Below are 19028 nucleotides of genomic sequence, written 5' to 3'. Positions count from 1 at the left end.
AAGAAATGATTCAATAGCATCTCACACAAAATCACTTTATCATAAATGATAAAACATAAACCAAAGTGACATCACATCACATAATCAAATACAGTAACCGTGCAAAAGCAACAATGACATGTTAATACAATAAAAATGCGAGAAAACTGCATTTGTGCAAAAATATTGCATAACCACACAATTACTAAAACAAACTAAGACTTGTCTTACCTCATAACACTCTTTCAAGATCTAATAAGGGGGTGAGGATGCAAAAAAAACACAACAATGAAAATCGGTAAAGCCATTACTATATGTCCAATCTGAAATGTTTCCCTGTTTATATAATGTATACTTAAATAACATTTAAAAAAAAAACGCATAAGTACCTCATATTCTTTAGAGAAGGTGTGATTTGCATGAAGATCAGCAACGTGTTTCACAAATTCTTTTACTGTAAGAGCTTCATTATCCTCTGCAGTACCAATACAGAAAAAGTCATGTAGAAAGCTTTGAAACAAAATATAAAAAAATGAACATGTTTGGGTAAAAATAGCTTCTCACACCTGTAGGTAAAAGCAGAGGTGTTGATGGGGCTGAAATGGCTCGGGCTGAAATGTTGTCCTCCACATAAAATTGTGCCATATGAAAACATCTCCTGTATAGATAAAAACCGAAATTAATAACTTGGCATAAGCATGCTTAAGGGTGTGTGAAATTTAGGTTAAACATCTTAAATATTATTTACCTCCAGTAGATGAGGATTCCCACCAGGACCAGCAAACACAGGATAGTTAGTGTGGAAACCACAGCTAGAGGAACAACTGTCCGAGTCTCCTTCTCCGTCCCTCCCACCATCCCGACACGGGACTCTGGACTACTGTTACTCGCCTCTGATGTGGAAAACACAAACAGGATTTACAAGAGGACATCAGGACTGCGTCGTTTCATCAGCTCAAGGCATTTTGATGACAATTTAAGCAGGACAAACTCTTGTGTTAAGTCTTTCAGCAAATGTGTGATGGTTACCTGTGTTCTTTATCAAAGTTAGATCAGGAATTATAATCTGTATGGGTAAATCATCTATTTGAGGAGACCCTGACCCTCCATGTCCTGAACCAGCATCTGACTCGGCGGACCAAGTCACCCACGAAACGAAACCTGGGTTCTTTGGTTCATCAGTGGTGGCAGGATCTCGCTCGCTATCAGGGTCGAATGTGGAGGACAATCCCTCGCTATTTTCATCCTCAGTTATACTGCTCACATTTGTGTGTAAATCACTCCGTGCCTCTTTTTTCATGGCTGAGTGTTTCTGTTCGAGCTCCCATTCCCGTTCGAGCTCCTCCAGGAAGATAGCAGAAAAACCCGATCCGCTGAAGTCTCCCTGTTCATTGTGAGAGAGCAGTTTGCCAGAGCCCTCATCTGAAAACGGAGTTGTGAAGCGAGTCGAGGATTCATGGAGATTTGTGGTGGTATGGGATGTTACCCTTCGGTTACCGAGCATTGCAGCTGTAACAAACACGTCTTAAGTGTTAGACTGTCGACTATGGAATTGTTAAGAAGAGCAGCGCTCGGAAGACAGCCAGCAATGCAAGACCCAGCGCTGATCAACGTCTTGTGATACCTAAAGCATCCTCTAAAGGGCACCCTCACCATTTGCGAGAGAGATAGAAGGTGAAGAATGATTGGCCATTAAAAGCATGAGAGAAACCACCACCTAAAGAGTCAGTCAGGACACCCGGGAAGAAAAAGACCTGCAGGTGCTTTACAAACATGAAAGAGGTGTCTTTGCATGACTGACCGACGTCAATCACAGTTTGAGATGGACAGTTCCAACACCATCACCTTGCGTGTGTTTCTGAAAGTTTTAATATCACTACAGAAACACTATTGTTAGCTGAACCACTATCAAGCAGTCTATACACTTTTCTGCAAGCTACCTACTTACAAAATAGGCATTACTCTAAAACCAAAAGCACAACAGGACAGGACAACAGAGTGTTAAAGGAAACGTTCGATCCAGAAATGAAAATTCAGTCATTATTTACTCACCCTATATTCATCAGATTTCAATTTGTTCCTAACACAAAGCTATCATGTGGCTCATAAGTCACATGGACATTAATGTTTTTCTCCTATGAGTTTTAAAGGTTTGCTTTTGTGTTCCACTAAAAAAATGGCTAAGGTTGAAACGATTCGATGGCGAGTAAATAAATAACACATCATTCATCTTTGGATCAGCCGTTCTTTAACCTCACCATTAAACAGCGGCTGAGTGGTCTGGGAAATGATCTTCATAGACGCAGACATAGATGAGCCTGTGGTTGATGCAACAGTGTTCGGACTATTTGGAGGAGGTGTGATGGTGTTCACCCCCGCTGGCTGTCTTGACACCACCCGTCCTGCAAGGGCAAAAGTTGAAGATATTGAGATCCTAGAAGCAAAATATAGCAACATGTTTGAGCAAAGGTGGCCAAAGTCGGTCCTGGAGGGCTGGTGTCCTTTAAAGTTTAGCCTGTCTGGAAGTTTGTAATATGCTCAGTAAGACCTTAATTAGATGCTTCAGGTCTGTTTGATTAGGGTTGGAGATAAACTCTAGAGGACACTGGAGGGTCGAGTTTGGGCATCCCTGGTCTAAAGAATCAATACCTGGCTGTGTGATTAGATTAAGAAGATTGTTAAAAGGGTCAGGTGTGGATTTCGTGGTGCTGATGTTGAGAACATCTTCAAAGTAGACGTCCGTGACCGCCAAGTTGCCGTGAGGAAGTTGACCACTCTCCTCTGGAACGAGTCTGCTCGGTGGGCGCTTGATCTCATTTCCTGTCTTTTTTTGATCAGGGGACCATGACAAAGAAGATTCCTCTGTCATTTTTCGTTTGACAGTAACGGCGGTTGTCCTAGCAACGGGGAAAAGGAAGCCTGGTTGGTCCGTTGCTGTGGTGATGGAAATTGAACTGGTTCGACCAGCCAGGGACTGTGGAGTTACTCTGCTCTTTGGAGACGGGGGTTCTGAGGGCACCTGATAACAAATTGGACATTTCAGGTTAACACGTTCAGGTCGGAACCTTCGTGATTTCATACGGATAAGAAAAATCACCTCAATATATTCCTCCAACTCTGTGGCATCACTGAACGGATCCGGCTCATTTACTGCAGGGTCACAAAAAACATTTGTGAATGACTTCACTCCAAGTTACATCCCATAGGGAACCGGTTGTTATATTTTACTCCAAAATCAAACCGAAGTATTTAAAATATACCCTTTTGCATGATGAAAACCAAGCATATTATGTATTGATAGTTCCTGTTAGCTAATGCATTAACTAATCGTAGTTAGTTTATATTCATTTCAGCATTACTAATACATTTACATTTTTAAAATCAAAAGATGTAACTGTTACAATTAGTTAATGCACAATGAACTACATGAACACAATGAACCTGAACAAATTTTTTGATATTAACTAACATTAATAAAGACGTGTTATTAAATAAATGTGTTATTGCTCATTGTTAGTTCATGTTATCTAATGCATTTACTAATGTTATTAAATACAGCCTTTTTGGACCATTGTTTTAAACACAATTTCTTAAATAATAATTATTAAATGGTATATAATTATTGTTATGACACTTTAGCTTTTGTTTTTATTATAATTATTGTAATCTTAAAATGCAAAAACTGTTCATGCTATTACAGTACAATAGACTTCATGCGTGATAATAAGTGATAATTTCTCTGGATTTTGAAACTTGACCTGTACATTTCTTTAAAGGGGACATATCATGAAAATCTGACATTTCCATGTTTAAGTGCTATAATTGGGTCCCCAGTGCTTCTATCAACCAAGAAAATGTGAAAAAGATCAACCCAGTAAATTAGTTTTGATAAATCATTCTCTGCAAGCATGTGAAAAAATAGGTCATTGAAATTTGCCTCCCTTGTGATGTCGAAGGGGATAATACAAAATACATTTAGTGAAAAGATCAGCTCATTTGCATTTAAAAGGACACGCCCAAAAAACGGTAGCAATTTTAACATGTTAGAATAAATTGTCTATATGGTATTTTGAGCTAAAACTTCACACATGTACTCTAGCGACACCAAAGATTTATGTGCCTTTTTTAAAAAAAGACTAGTGAAATGTCCCCTTTAAAGTTTTAACTGCTTAAACACATCTGTAAAGTGTTTTTTCCAACTAAGATAGAATTACCAGGGTCTTCCAGTGGCATGTCTACTATAACTTGGTCGCTCATTTTTCCAGTCAATCCATTGTTGCAGAGCGCCACCACCTGGACAACATAGCTACTGTTTGCAAGCAGGTTGTGTATAATGGCCCCCTAAAAAAATATTAAAAACACACAAGCAACATGTGCTATTTATATTGAAAGAATTGAAGATTGATATACAGTATTTCTACTTTAGTCAACACAGTAATATTAACCCTGGCTGACAAATAAACTGAACTAAATACTTACAACATCTTGGTCTCCATCAGTTAAATACTGCCGTTTAGGAGGGTCTCTGCCCTGAAGTCTTTGGTACGTTACAGAGTAACGCTCAATGGTGGTGTCGTATACGACCCGCGGCCGCTCCCACGTCACTACGATGACGGTGTCGTTCTGAGGATCTGCCTGAACGTTCTGCGGTTCTGAGCTGCACACTGAACATCAAGAGCTTGAAATTACTCTCACAACAGAAAGTACGCAAACTGAGTCAACAAAAATTAATGTAAAACAAAACTGAAAAATAGTTATAGGATGTGCAATAAAAAGCTGCAATGTTTTCATCCATATAACACAACCTAGTGCCTTATTGCTTTTATAAAACGGTACATATTACAAATTAATATTAGAATTACAAATTCATCATAGGCTAATGGTTATGTTATGCTATAATGGATCCATACAGACAAAAATCATAGTATGCAAATATTTTTGCTGTTTTTCTTATTGTAAAAAAGGCAGGCAGATAGCCAGAAAAAAAATAAGTCTTTGGGAAACATGTAATGCTTTTATTGTAATAATAAGCCATAACTTCATTTTAAAGAGCAAATAACTTCTAAATCAATTCTTTTTGAAGTAGAATTCCTTCCATTGTTTTTTAATGGAAAAGCTCCGAAAAGGCAGTTACCTAGCAACACACACTCCACTGCTGGAATAAAAAGCCAAACGCATGTGTGCCCACAGTCACAAGATAAGGGGAAGCACACATGCGCTAAGGTCATCCTGAGATATGCCTCTCTGATATTAATTTTATACAAGTAATGACATCCTTATTTCTGAGAGTGTCTTTGTTGTGTGTGTAGTATGCATACTTGGCGCAGGTATCTCCTCTATGCCCGTGTAAGACGAGAACACTTGTCCCATGAACTGCTGCTGCTGTTCTCTGAAGTTATTCTGCAGATAGTCGGTCAACATCACATATCCAGCTTGTTGTATCGTCATAACCTCACAAAACACCTCCAGCTACACAAACACATATGAGACAGACAATTAACATTAGTGTGTGCTAACAAATACAGTATAATGCTTGAAACATTTTTTGCGATAAATGCAGATACATACGTTGAATCCAAATAAAATATACTTTATACAGATAAAATTAAAGTATTCCAGGGCACTGTGTAACACAAAAATAAGTTTACACAACTTTATCACATATTTATGATTAATAAAATAGAATGAAGATAAATGAGCATGCGCAGATGATTAAATAAGCAACCAGACATTAAAACCAGAGCAGATTTATCAACTGTGCCTCTTTTCCTTCACATCAAATTCTTATACTTGACACAGAGTCTGTGCTTCAAATAGATCACACTTGATGAGAATGACACAAGCCTTAAAAGTGCACAAAAACCTTTTCACATCTGAAAACTCAGCTTTAAAGTGTGGAAGTTGAAAGGGTTAAAGTCTGAGGGCTTTTCCCCTGATCCACACATCAGACTATGGCCAGCTGAAATATTAATGTTTGCTCTTGTGTCTGCTCGAGAACAGCTTTAAAGAACTGTGACGGATGTATTCACCACGCACCATTTTATGTGCAGAGTTTTTCTTTCTATCTCACACACTGCTGAGCAGCCCTATCACTGCCAATTCTGAACCCAGTTATCCTACTACTAGTCTGACCCACCACATTAAAACCAGTCAGGTTTGACTTGTGTGAGGAACTGAAATATGTCACTTTTAAGTACTAATCTTCCCCTCTCCCCAAACACTGACACAAGATGACCAATATGAATCATTGTCATTTAAAAAGAGCTTTGTGAGAATCTCTCTACTCAGTGGTCTCCAACACAGTGCCCGCGATTTGCCCGCCAAAACACAATATATTACTAGCGTCAATTTTAATATTTATTTATTAATTTTTTTATATTAGCTTGGCTTCTTTTATGCATGTTAACAAGTTTTGAGTAGACTATATAAAAATGTAGTCGTCCAGATTATTTAATCCATTGTGGTAGCCCTTGCTCACAAAAAGGTTGGAGACCCCTGATCTAAATTGTTCTTTTTGAAGTTCACAGATAACAGCATACAGGTTTGGATAAATATGGGATTGATAAAGACAGAATTTTTTCTCTGTCTGTTATATATGGTAGGCATTTTAAATGACAGGCGTCAAGCAGATGTCCTAACCTGGGTTTCTGAGATGGCCACGGTGTTTTTGAACACAATCCACTCCACATTCTCCAGGCAGGGCGGCGCTGTGAGCGAGCCATTGTACACAAAGTATTTTTGTGTGGATTGAGGCAGTAGAGCCAGCAGAGAAAATGGTTCTAGTGGACTGCTTTTACCTTCACATCAAACACACAGCCATCTTCATGTGTTATTTACATTATAACAGAGAAAAATGTGAAATATTAAAAAGCATAAAAAAATTAAAAATTATGTACCGAATCGGCTCACACTGTTCACTCCTTCGATAATGGCAGCATAGTCCTGGTTGTCTTCGTAACTGGCCTGAGTAAGATCACGTGGTGTTATAGTAGAAGTGTTGCAGATGAATGTTACATATGATTATGTGTTAAAAGCACAGGTGTCTGTGCATGTACTTATATGTGAACGGTGCCTTTATGTGGATGTCATCTCACCTCAAAGAGGACAGCGAGAGCAGTAATGTGTCCTCCACTGCTTATAGCCTCATCTACAGATTCAAACTCCTCCTCATCAAAACAATATATCTGCATCTGAGAACCACAATAAACAAGTTTTATAGTCTTGTTTATAGTCTTCTAATCTAAAGTATTTTGATGGTCTTCTATTTCATGGTAAAAGTTGCTACCTAAAAATCTGGTAAACTCTTATAAAAAATATAAGTGAAAAAAAAACCTCATTCAAAGGTTCAAAAAAATGAACCTGTTTACCTTTTATAGTAGAACCTTTATCCACTACAGAGAACCTTTTGAGATTATTTATGAAAAGGATCAAATGTAACACATCAACAATCAAAAGAAAAAATGTGATCCTTTAGTCCTGGCTTTTAGTTTTTCACATTCACCGTTATTTGTTTTTCTGTGATTTTGAAGTATATGTTTTGACTTCACCTCCAGGGGGAATGTGATGCTGTTGAGGCTGTGTTCAGAACCGTCTGAAGTGGCGTTACATCGACCCCAGTGGAACATAATTCTGCCCACTTTAAACCTGGACCTGAGCCCTCCTCCACTAATGTGGTACGGACCGTCCAGACCGATCACCACTGAGAAACATGATACACACACAAAAGCAAATCTGATGAGCGCTTGGCAATCATGACTGAGTGTCCCTGTGCAAGAAATGTGTAATTGTGTTCTTCTTTCAGACGGCCTAATTGCTCGTATTTCATCAAATTTTGCTTTCATCTTCGCTCACCTTAATAAAAGATTCATTTTATGCCTTGTAATTTGTCATTCTCAGTGTCAAATGAAAAAGAAAGGTTCACGGAGAGCTTTAAATCTCTGTGCTTCTGTAAATGTAAAGTCCATCTAAAGAGGACCAGCACTTATTCACAGATTGTCATTTCACCATCAGTCATTACTGCGTTCATCTCAATGCATCACTTTGGGTCTTATTATGGCAGTATCAATTTAAATGTATCTTGGCATAAGGATTAGTGGCTCAAGGCTGACATTTTTATCCTCAATTCATCACAAATGAACAAGCAAGAAACTGCCTATGTTTAATAGTGTCGTAAAATGTCATATCTAAAGTGTGTTGATGTGCAGACCTGTTTTTCCATTGTTGGTGATGGTAGTGGACTCGGAGGTTGGCCGGTCCCAGTTCTCAAACAGCAGGTCCTGGTATTGTATCCGGACCTGAGTGAAGTCTTCATGGATGTCAATGGGTGACTGTTTGGCATTGCCACAGACTGGATATTTCTTGGCCCAATGCTTCTGATTCAGGGCTCCTTTAAAGAGCAGATAATATGTGACACACACCTCTTTTTACAATACATCAGTCTGTCCTGTGTAAGGTTAAAATGATTTATTTCAACTCCTAAATAATCTTTATAATTTCCCCTATAATGTACAGCTCTCTGTATTCTTTCCTATAAATAAAATGAGATGACATATGGCACCATATTGTGATGACATGCATGAAAAGTCCATACTGGTGATGAATGTATATACGGAGCTGTATGATATATCACACTGGTCCTTGTAGAGCAGATGGCCACGTGTCACACATCATTAAACAAGCTCAACCACATACACACAAAAACAAACACTGAAGATCAAAAGTGTCCCGGAGGACGGCTCTTTATCGGGTGATAAAGATTACAACTAAACGATTAGCTTTAATGTCATGACAATTAGCGTGTATGCTTTCAGGACAATAGCTTAATTTACACCTCCAGTACTGAAGTAACTCCTCACCCTCTTAAGGTACGACATCATTTATATGTCCCCCAGAGGCTTTAAAGGATTAAGCCCACCACAAGATAACACCAAAATCACATCCTCTGGTGCTTTATATTGACATACGAGACAAATGTCGGCCATTAGTCTGATTGATGGAAACAGGAAAACAGCGTCTGCTGGCCGCGGCAGCAGGTGAACTGATGAGTCTGCAAGGATGCAGAGGTGCAGCATCTGGCACTGCGCGCACACACACGCGCATGCAAACGCTAGCATGGACACGCTGTAATCAAAGAGAACGGCTGCTGCTATGGTAACCAACATATTTCAGGGGACGTGGCATAAATGCAGAACCACAAGAAGGATTCAGAGCTCTTTGGACTCCTCTGACATATTAACATTTGTATTCTTTTAACTGCATGTTAGGAACGGGCAAAGATGTGAGTTGGCCTTTAAAACAATCCAGTGATTTATGATGCATAAGAATGAACAGAAAACAACATCACAGTCGGGAGGAACGGTTATTATCCCCCTCCGTAATGACACCCCGATCCATACAGACATTCGTAATACCTCACAATTATCTAGAAAAGTCATCTCCATTATGGTGGGTTGGTAGTAGAATATACAATCCACATAAAGGTTTCTGCATTCACTATAAATATAAAAAAGCACACAATACACAAAAAAACAACATGAATTTAGTCTGTTGGTGATTTTTTTTGCTATACGACTGCAACAGTTAGTGTTGACAGTGGTTAACAGTGGTTAAAACCAGACGCAGACGCATAGCAGTTCATTTGGAGATGATGGAGGCAATTGTGAGTGCAAGACCAGGTTTTCTGACCGTCAACATTGATCAACACTGCATCCAAATCAATAATATTATATCCAGCATGTAATCTCGTTGAAAATGAAAATACTGTTTTACGCAACAGTCACTGAGTGTCAAAATATTTAATGTTTATTATACAGCAGTGTGCAGTAAGATTTTGAACCAAATAAGATCTTAATATTAGTTTTTATTATTTACTGTTATTATCTTTTATCATTAACATTGCTTTATCTTTTATCCATACATACTTTGCTTGTGAAAAACACAATATCTATCCGTTTTTCTGATTAAAGAGTTTGGGGTGCTTTAATATTGTTCGCTCATGGATGACAAAACCGGCTAGAATGCTGAACTACTGTGGTCATCTCCTGTTCACTCATATCCGCAGGTTATCAGAGCATGTAGATTACAGAAAAGCAACAGCCTTCACAGCAGATGGGGACTTGAGGAGGAGATGCCAAAAACCCAAAGCCCACCCCTGGGGTCTGGAAAAGAGGGTTGTCAGGGGACTGACATGGCATGATGATCATGTGAGCAATACAGGAGCTCTGTTCCAAACACATACAGTAGTTAGCCATTTCGGTGTCTACTGAACACATAGGTTGCTTTATTTTAAGGAAGTTCCCCCAACTATAGTAGAACCCAATCTACACAAACTGCACACCTCTTTCTTTAATTTAAAAAGACACTGATTACTTAAAGGGAAACACCACAGTTTTCAACATTTTACTATGTTCTTACCAACTTAGACAAATTAATACATCCCTATCTTTTTTCAATGCATGCACTTAATCTTTGCACAGCGCATCATTAATGTGTTAGCATTTAGCCTAGCCCCATTCATTCCTTAGGATCCAAACAGGGATGAATTTAGAAGCCAGAAGAGTAAGTATGGTGGCACAAAATAAAACGTGCCAATTTTTTAAGTGGATTAAAAATGAGAACTATATTGTATGGCGGAAGAGCACTTAGTTGGCATAACTTTAACCTCTGGTGCAGTAATATTGACAGAAGTTTGAGCGAGGGGGGGAGAAGTCAGGAGTGATGATGTTACTGCACGCCGAGGTTGAAGTCCTGCAAACTAAGTGCTCTTGCACCATACAATATAGTTCTCATATTTATTTGCTTAAAAAATCACCATGTTTTAATTTGTGCCACCATAATTACTCATGTTACTAATCATGTAACAGTCTTTAAATAGGGAAAACATGGAAGTGTTTGGTGGTTTTTAAATTCATCCCTGTTTGGATCCTAAGGAATGAATGGGGCCAGGCTAAATGCTAACACATCCACGACGCGGTGTATAAAGATTAAGTGCATATATTGAAAAAAAGAGAGGTATGTATTAATTAATTGTCTAAGCTGAGGTAAGAACATAGTAAAATATTGAAAAACGGTGGTGTTTTCCTTTAATAACCACTGTAATGATGCCATTTAGAAACTGAGAAATTAATTTCATGACCTTCAAATCACAGCCTTGATGCTTTTGACACATTAAGCCACGCTGCTCGCATAGATAAAGCAGGTTTAAGTCTGGCTTGTCATATATCCCCAAATCAACCCTCTCTCTTTTTCTCTCTCTCTCTATCCCTCTAATTAAGAGGCAAAAGCCAAGAGGAAAAAAATATTTTAAAGACATTTCCCACACAACAGGTGGAAGTCTGAAGCATTATAGAGTAACTGCGTGCCTGTCAGTTAAAGTTTCAAGGGTCTGTGAACAAATTAGCATTAAAACTTGACAGCTTTTGTTTAAGAAGAGAGGAGTTTTTAGTGAAACAATCTGAGTTAAAACAGAGGAACGTGCATCTTTCGCCTTCTCTGCAGGTCTGTGCTGGGCCTGACAATGAAATCTGTTCTTTCACATGTTAATTCATTTAGTTTCATCTCAGTGAACACACACACACACACATACACACACATCCTGCTCTACTTCACACTGGATTAAATTTTACCCACATTAAAAACCTTTGCAAAGTACTTTTAAAAAAAATATTTATTTGCAAAAAAGCACTTAAAGCACCTAAAGGGAAAATTAAAGGAAAAAACACACTTAAAAAGACAAAATAAGCCACATATAAAGCAAGCATTTGTGCACAAGGTAAAAATATGCATGATGTTATAATATTAAAATATTATATGTATACTATATATAATGTAGTGAGTGGCAAGTGGTTAAGGGGGAGGAAACATTTCTGTCCACTCTCTGTTAAACAAGATGATTTAACAATGCTTTTAGTTAGTTTTCCCACAGAAAAACGTCTATAAATTTTAAATGCACAAAAGCTTATCTGCACAAGTCTGTCAGCTTTTAGGAGTTTATTTCCATAGACTTTGGCCACAAACCTTATTCTGTTCTATTCTAGCTCTTTTCTATTCGATTTCAACCACTTTCATACCTCCCAGCAGGCTGATTTAAAAGCCACAATTCAAGGCTCTCAAACAATCCTGAATGTCACTCTGTCTTTTTTATGGAACTTAAAGTGTCTAAGACTTCATTTAATCTCCAGGTCACTGGCAGTGCGTGCTGGTACCTCTCATTCAGAAGGTCGAGTCACTGCCGTCTTTTCTAATGGAGAACTGACACCGATCCGGGATTATTGACTTCCCTCCAATGCTACCTTATCTCCATCTTTCGTTCAAAGGAGAACTGATTTTTAAGGTTGTTGGGTTTAAGCCAGTGGCACGCCACACCGACAGCCGGTAAAAAGCGCACAATAAAGACATTGTTCAAGGAGTACCCACCTGTGTAAGACCAGTCGACATCCTCGGCGAATTTGCGCTGACCTCTCAAGTACGGCGTGGCCAGATCTGGAATAGGAAAGATGAGGAGAGCTGGAGTCAATGCACCGGTAGTTTACAGAGACGCACAGGCATGAGGCATAAAGCCTCATGGGACATTAACACAAAACTTAGGTAATCTTCTTTAAAACCAGACACTCCTAATAATGCATGTCACATCATAATTATATTGGAGGTTAAGGGCTTTTTAAATGATGCCAATAAACAGATCAGGAGTTCAGTTTCATATTTCACCCTCACTCATCACTGTCCTTAGTGTATGTGCTGTAAATAACAGTGCAAATGAAAATGTGATGAAAGAAAGGTCTTTATCATAAGACCACAGAGCTCATTTTCCAAACATGAGTGCTCACAATGGTACAGTAATGTATGAAGTGTGTTATGCTGTCAAATGCATGTGTTCTGTTACACACACATATGAACAGATCGCACATACACCTGTCCACACAGTTCAAACGTCACTGTTGTGAAGAGAAAAGGACGAAGAAAGTTGAGATGAAAGGACACATGACCATAAACACAAAGACATTTGTGTCCCAGTTTTGTAGCCTTAAACTATATTCTTAAAAAGAATGGTTCCTAAAGAGTTCTTTGTAAGGCTGTATACTAGAAAATCTACGAACCTCTCTTTTGCACAAAAGGCTCTTTATAGTGGTTCTATAAAGGGACTTTAAAGGTAGGCTATACATTTGATTAAAAGGGTTTTGTGGGACCAAAATTGGTTCTTCTATGGCATCACTGCGAATACCCATTTTCAGCACCTTTATTTTTAAGAGTGAGCACCTCAACTGTTTTGTTGGAACAAAGAAATGGAAACTTGAATAAAAATGGAAATTGAGTTTAAAGGATTACTTTTAAAGGATTACAAAAAATCTCAATAACTTGTTCACTCCCATTTTATACAAGACGTTTATGTCTTTCTTTGTTCACTCAAAAAGAAATGAAGTTTTTTGAGGAAAACATTCCAGGATTTTTCTCCATAAAGTTGACTTTACAGTTTACAGTTTCAATGCAGCTTCAAAGAGCTCCAAACCAGGGGTCCCCAACTTTTTAAAAACTGCGGACCAGGGGGTGTTGGGGGGTTGCCGAGTTGCTGTTTGAACAAAGTGCTGAAAATCCTCCTTTGCAAAATGTATAACATTTTAAACGGAAGTAAAGATTAAAGAACCATCCATTAGGAAAATTAATAACGGCTTTTATTTTAATAGACGTGTAAAACCATATTTTGGTAGGCTAAATTGTTTTAATTTCATTGTTTCACTGTTTCACGAGTTTGACTGCCCATTTGGTCTTAATCATTAAAGGTTAGCAAAAAGGCTTGCTGTTAGACAGCTCGAACCTTGGTCGGGGGCTTGAACCCCAAGTTCATGTAACAGGACAGAAAAAAAGCAGTGAAGGAGGAGAGATGCCAGAAGAATTGCGGCTGGGCACGGGACTCCTGTTTACCATGCTTTTAATGATGATTGACACAGGACTAAATGTTTAGGTTCCTTTAAAAGTGTACCAGTTAAAATATGGTTACTGCAGTAAATAATTTTTTTACAATGGTGCCACAATCGCTGGGTAATAGGCTTTATGCCCAGCTGCACTACTTGCTGAACTTCAGCCAGCTCCTTGTTTCCTGTCTGCCATTATTGGACAAACTGATTAATCCAGGTGTGCCTGACCTCAGTACTCACAAACAAACTGATTAATCCAGGTGTGCCTGACCTCAGTAGTCACAACAACAATAATCTGACACACCTGGATTAATCAGTTTGTCCAATAATGGCAGACAGAAAACAAGGAGCTGGTTGAAGTTCAGGAAGTAGTGCAGCTGGGCATAAATCCTATTCTGTAGTTGTTTTCCAGAAGCCTGCAATTACTTTTCAGTCATTTGCAATGTCACAGAGTTGAACATCTTCACGTATTGACATGATTTGCGAGGAACATTTGCAAATGATTCATAAAGTCATACCTCTGCAATTATTTGCTCGATTGTGTTTTAGAAGTATGACAGCAATATGATCGGTGATACACTGGTAGAGAGAGAGAGAGAGAGAGAGAGTGCGGCATGGTACAAAAGTGGAAGTGATTGATGTTATTTGAAGTCGACTCTTACAGGACAAAACACCTGATTAAGCTATTAGATAGGTATTATATGCATTTTTTTCAGGACGTTTTTGCTGGGTCGCGCATGTGGTTGGGGACCTCAGCTCTAAACGATCCCAAACGAGGCATAGAGTATTATCTGTCAAAACGATTGTCATTATCGCCTTTAAACCTCGTCTTGCACTAGCCATGTGACATGGCAGCGTGACCTTATGTATTACGTAATCATGTCAAGGGGTCACACATTACATATAGGAAACACACACTTGCGCACCTTTTTTAATAATAAACTCACACAAAGACATTGATTAGTATCATTCCACATACAACAGCATTTGAACGGTCCTCTTTCTCTGATCATTTTTGAACAATCGTATTGCTAGATAAGACCCTTACGCCTCGGTTGGTAGCGTTTAGGGCCCTGAAGCTGCATTGAAACTGCAAACCATTGAGATCCCCTCAATCCTGAAATGTTTTCCTCAAAAAACTTGCCTTCTTCTCGACTGAACAAAGAAATACATAAACATCTTGGATGACATGGGGGTAAGTAAATTATCTGATTTTCTTATGAAAGTGGAATGTTCTTTTAACAGAATCTATAGCAAAAAGTTATTTCCACTCAATGAAAATAAGTCATATGGACTGCTTATTTCATATCATTTTGGCCATTTTGACAGCATCTGTCTCCAGTTACCATCATTATATGGCCTTGGCATGTGCCAAGTTGCAAGGACCTTAAATTGTGCAAAGTGTGCATATTAAATATGATGTCCTATCATGTGATTCAGAAAAGACTAAAACTGTTTTGGCCAGTCTTACCCCGCGACCTGATGGCACTAACCCACCCTGCATGTAATATGGCCGGCCCTGCCACAGCCATCCCTGCTCTCAGAGCCCATTATACATTGAATAGGACTGAGAAGAGCCAGAGAATCTACCACAATAGATCCTTTGATGACTTTTGCCATAGAGAAGACCATTATTAGAATCAGACACGAGTTGGTCTCTAAGACCGCTTACAAACGCAAGCGTCTCTGCTGTCTGTGGTCATTCTTGAAATCATTTGTGCTAAAATTTCATTTAAAAAAGGTTATTGAGAAACTTTCATGAAATCTTATTTTTCAAATTCTTTTCCTAAACTATAACCCCAGTCCTAAAGAAATTACTCATTTTGTTCTTAATTCATATGTAGGCTACCTGTAATTAGATCACCATCTTGAGAGATAAAAAAAACGGGTGTGCCTCATACATCTTGAAAAGGGAAGCCACCAGGTTATTTGATTGAACCTGGTGGCTGGCTACAGTACAAGTCATAAACCCCGCCCTCTCCATGCAAACGAACGAGACTCGGCTCTAAATAAAAAAATATTTACACTTCCAAAAAATTTATCCTAATTTAAAAATAAAAAAAATTATCCTTTAAGGTAGTTGTTTTGACGCTGATATATGTTCAATTGTAAATTTTTGGGCGGAAGTTTGATATCACGGCTCTACGATTTCTTCTGCACATGCCCTGGTTTCAAACGTACGTTTTTACGTAACATTGCAGCACCCATGTTTGGACATTTTTGACAGTGGCGTAGCAAGTGAGTCCCGGGCAATATGCAAAAAAACTTTTCGGGCCCCCTTAAGCTAAAGCACCCCCCCAACCTTGCCCGTTGGCACTGTTCACTGTGGCGTGCAGGTCTGTGAACAACATATACTTTTAATAAGGTAGTCAAATATTTTTCCTTTACTTTTTTACTTTAAAGGTTAGATTTTTTGTAAAATGTTTTGGGTAGTTTTTTGACTCGTGACTAACTTCTCCGCCTTTTCCTTTCTCTTTGAGGCCCCACTTTTTGTTTATATTTGTCCATTCTTAATGTTCATGTTGATAGCTGCTATAGTAACCTCTCACACTGTGTTTTCTTTTTTTTTTGCGTCATGTAAAAAAATGATGGCGTAGTAGTCTACGACAGCCGTGGGGTGCAAAAAAAATTATAAACGCAAACAAGAAATGGAGAAATTAGACATTACGGAGAAATAAGAAATCTACGGAGCCCCTAAGGGGACATGGAGCAAAAATTAAATAAAGTTTAGTTTCATGTGCTCACGTGAAACTTTCATGTGCTCACGCCAAACCTTCATGTGCAGAATTTTTTTTAAAGTTTAGTTTTGCGTGCTCACGTGAAGCTATCGCGCGAGCACGTGAAACTATCGCGTGCTCACCAGAAACTATCGCGCGCGCACGTGAAAGCGAAAGTTTCACGTGTGCGCGCAATAGTTTCACGCGACCACGCGAAACTTAACTTAAAAAAAAATTCTGCACATGAAGGTTTTGCGTGAGCACATGCAAGTTTCACGTGAGCACATGAAACGCTTAGGTTATGCCTGGCTCACACTACAGGATTTTTTAAATCCTGGCAGATTATGAAATCTGGTAGCAGCACACACATAAGGAGAATCTTGTCAGATATTCTTTTCTCAAATCTTAAACATGCTCACACTAAAGGAATTTAAAATCCTAGTGCATCACACACTAAAGGATACTATTAGGATTATCTTGCCAGAGCAAGCACTTCACGTCACCTCAGGAGAAGAGTATATAAAGGAATGAAGATTATGATACATTTATTATGATTTCTTTTTAAATATTTACAAAGTAGCAGCTTTCATTTTGAAACCTAGGCGATTTCTCCTCCTCAGCTCTTGTTTATGGCAATGATCATGATATGTTTTAAGGATGTGTTATGCAGGCAGTGTTTGAATGCATACTGTAGATGTATGCACAATCTAGCACCAACTCAGGTCTAATCCTTATGCAAGATTTATTTAAATTTAAACATCTATTTAAAAACATATTTTAAATATAATTGGCTAGCCTATAACTCACTTTATTTTATTTTTTTTGCACATTTAGGAGTTACTATTAAGTGATGTATGCTATTTCTATCAATGCTCTGTTTTCCTGTTTCTTCCTAACAGGAATATTATTGTAGGTTTATAAGCATTGCTGCTAAATGGCTTATGCTTGGTTAAACTCTATTTTGCACTGTTGTTTGCATTATTTAATTCCACTGTATATATACTGCTCTGCAGTGATATTATTTTTAGCTATATACTATGTAAATTCTATTTTTCTTGTTTATTCTTCTGAGGCTACTGGTCTTTGAGAGCTTCTAAACAAATTTCATTATAGTTTTATTATGACAGTAAAGTTTCTCTTTTATTCTAATCTATTCTATCTTGCAGTGTAGTGTCTAGTGTTAAATTCAGTATTTACATTACCAATGGTTCTGGACAAATATGTAATTTAATGTGAAACGTTGTAAGTCTGGATATGAGGCGCATCAGATTCACAAGTGTGCGGTGTATCAGCAATCAGTTTCTGTGCGTTTGTGGAGCACGTCACAAAAAAGAACTGAAAATCGTCATATCAATTTAAATTCGTTTTGTTAATATGCTAATAATTTAAGTGCAACATATTTCGTGTATGCCTATTTATTTTATTAAATATCCTCTATACACAGAATAGCTGCAGGTGCGTGATGTGACTGACCATCATCATGTTCTGTTGTTTTTAAGATATTTTAGATAATGTTTATAAAAGAGTGAACAACGTGAATCAAGCGAGGAATTCATTTCGATATTTTAAATCGCCTGTCTGCCCCAACGAGCTGCAGTTGTGGCGGAATGAAAGTAGAATGAAACATTAACTTCCACAAACTATTTCTCCGGCTGCGCTGTCTACCCGTACTGCAGCTTGTTTCGCGGTCCCGAAAGCTGTCAATCATCTCCGTCTCTCATTGATTATTGTGAAAGTTCTGACGTAATTATGCGGATTTAAAATCCTAAATATCAAACATGTTTGATAAGATCGGGGCGGCCCCGATTTGCTTGAGAGCATATCGCAAGGTGTAAGTTTAGACTTTTAAACGTCTCACATTACAGGATAATCTGGGCCGAACTTCGGAGCCGATCAAGGTCCATTGCCCGATTTTCCCTCGGATTCTCGGGAGGGGGAAATCGGGGTAAATTCGGCCCGATTATCCTGTGGTGTGAGCCAGGCATTACTCACGTAACCCCGGTTCCCTGAAATAACGGGAACGAAGCATTGCGTCAGTTAGCTGACGCTATGGGGGGAAACTCCTGTTTACTCCGTGACTGAAGCCTATTGGTTAACGTCTGTACAAAGTACAGACCAATGACGTTTGAACCCGCGCGCGGGAGGAACGCGTCCTTATATAAGCGCGGTTCAATCGTCAGGAGCTCATTATTATTCGACTGAAGCGCGCAGCCGAATAACACTCGCTGCGTAGACGTTTGTAGCACGGCAAGAGACGCAATGCTTCGTTCCCGTTATTTCAGGGAACCGGGGTTACGTGAGTAACCTAAGCGTTCCCTTTCAATACGGTTCACTTCGCATTGCGTCAGTTAGCTGACGCTATGGGGGAACGTAATCCCATCACGCCGTGCATACACAACGTACTGAAGTGCCTTACCGGAGA

At 38.7% G+C, this 19028-nt stretch overlaps 1 protein-coding gene across 1 annotated transcript in view; it reads right to left on the bottom strand.

The window, feature by feature from the left end:
• The window catches only part of ptprz1b (protein tyrosine phosphatase receptor type Z1b), a 35077-nt gene that overhangs the window by 5501 nt on the left and 10548 nt on the right, over positions 1-19028 (bottom strand). The window contains exons 2-17 of the mRNA XM_065264161.2: positions 12394-12459; positions 8186-8365; positions 7527-7678; positions 7074-7169; positions 6876-6942; positions 6619-6776; positions 5298-5448; positions 4459-4643; positions 4194-4320; positions 3077-3129; positions 2629-2998; positions 2238-2381; positions 728-872; positions 546-637; positions 369-454; positions 211-231 (exon numbers count right to left, since the gene is read on the bottom strand). Coding sequence (XP_065120233.2) covers positions 211-231; positions 369-454; positions 546-637; positions 728-872; positions 2238-2381; positions 2629-2998; positions 3077-3129; positions 4194-4320; positions 4459-4643; positions 5298-5448; positions 6619-6776; positions 6876-6942; positions 7074-7169; positions 7527-7678; positions 8186-8365; positions 12394-12459 — 2093 coding nt within the window. The remainder of the gene's footprint in view (positions 1-210; positions 232-368; positions 455-545; positions 638-727; positions 873-2237; positions 2382-2628; positions 2999-3076; positions 3130-4193; positions 4321-4458; positions 4644-5297; positions 5449-6618; positions 6777-6875; positions 6943-7073; positions 7170-7526; positions 7679-8185; positions 8366-12393; positions 12460-19028) is intronic.

The sequence above is a fragment of the Paramisgurnus dabryanus genome, chromosome 1, assembly GCF_030506205.2.
Source record: "Paramisgurnus dabryanus chromosome 1, PD_genome_1.1, whole genome shotgun sequence".
Classification (NCBI taxonomy): Eukaryota; Metazoa; Chordata; class Actinopteri; order Cypriniformes; family Cobitidae; genus Paramisgurnus; species Paramisgurnus dabryanus.
Note: the sequence above shows the minus strand (reverse complement) of the source record. Positions and strands in the feature narration are given on the sequence as shown.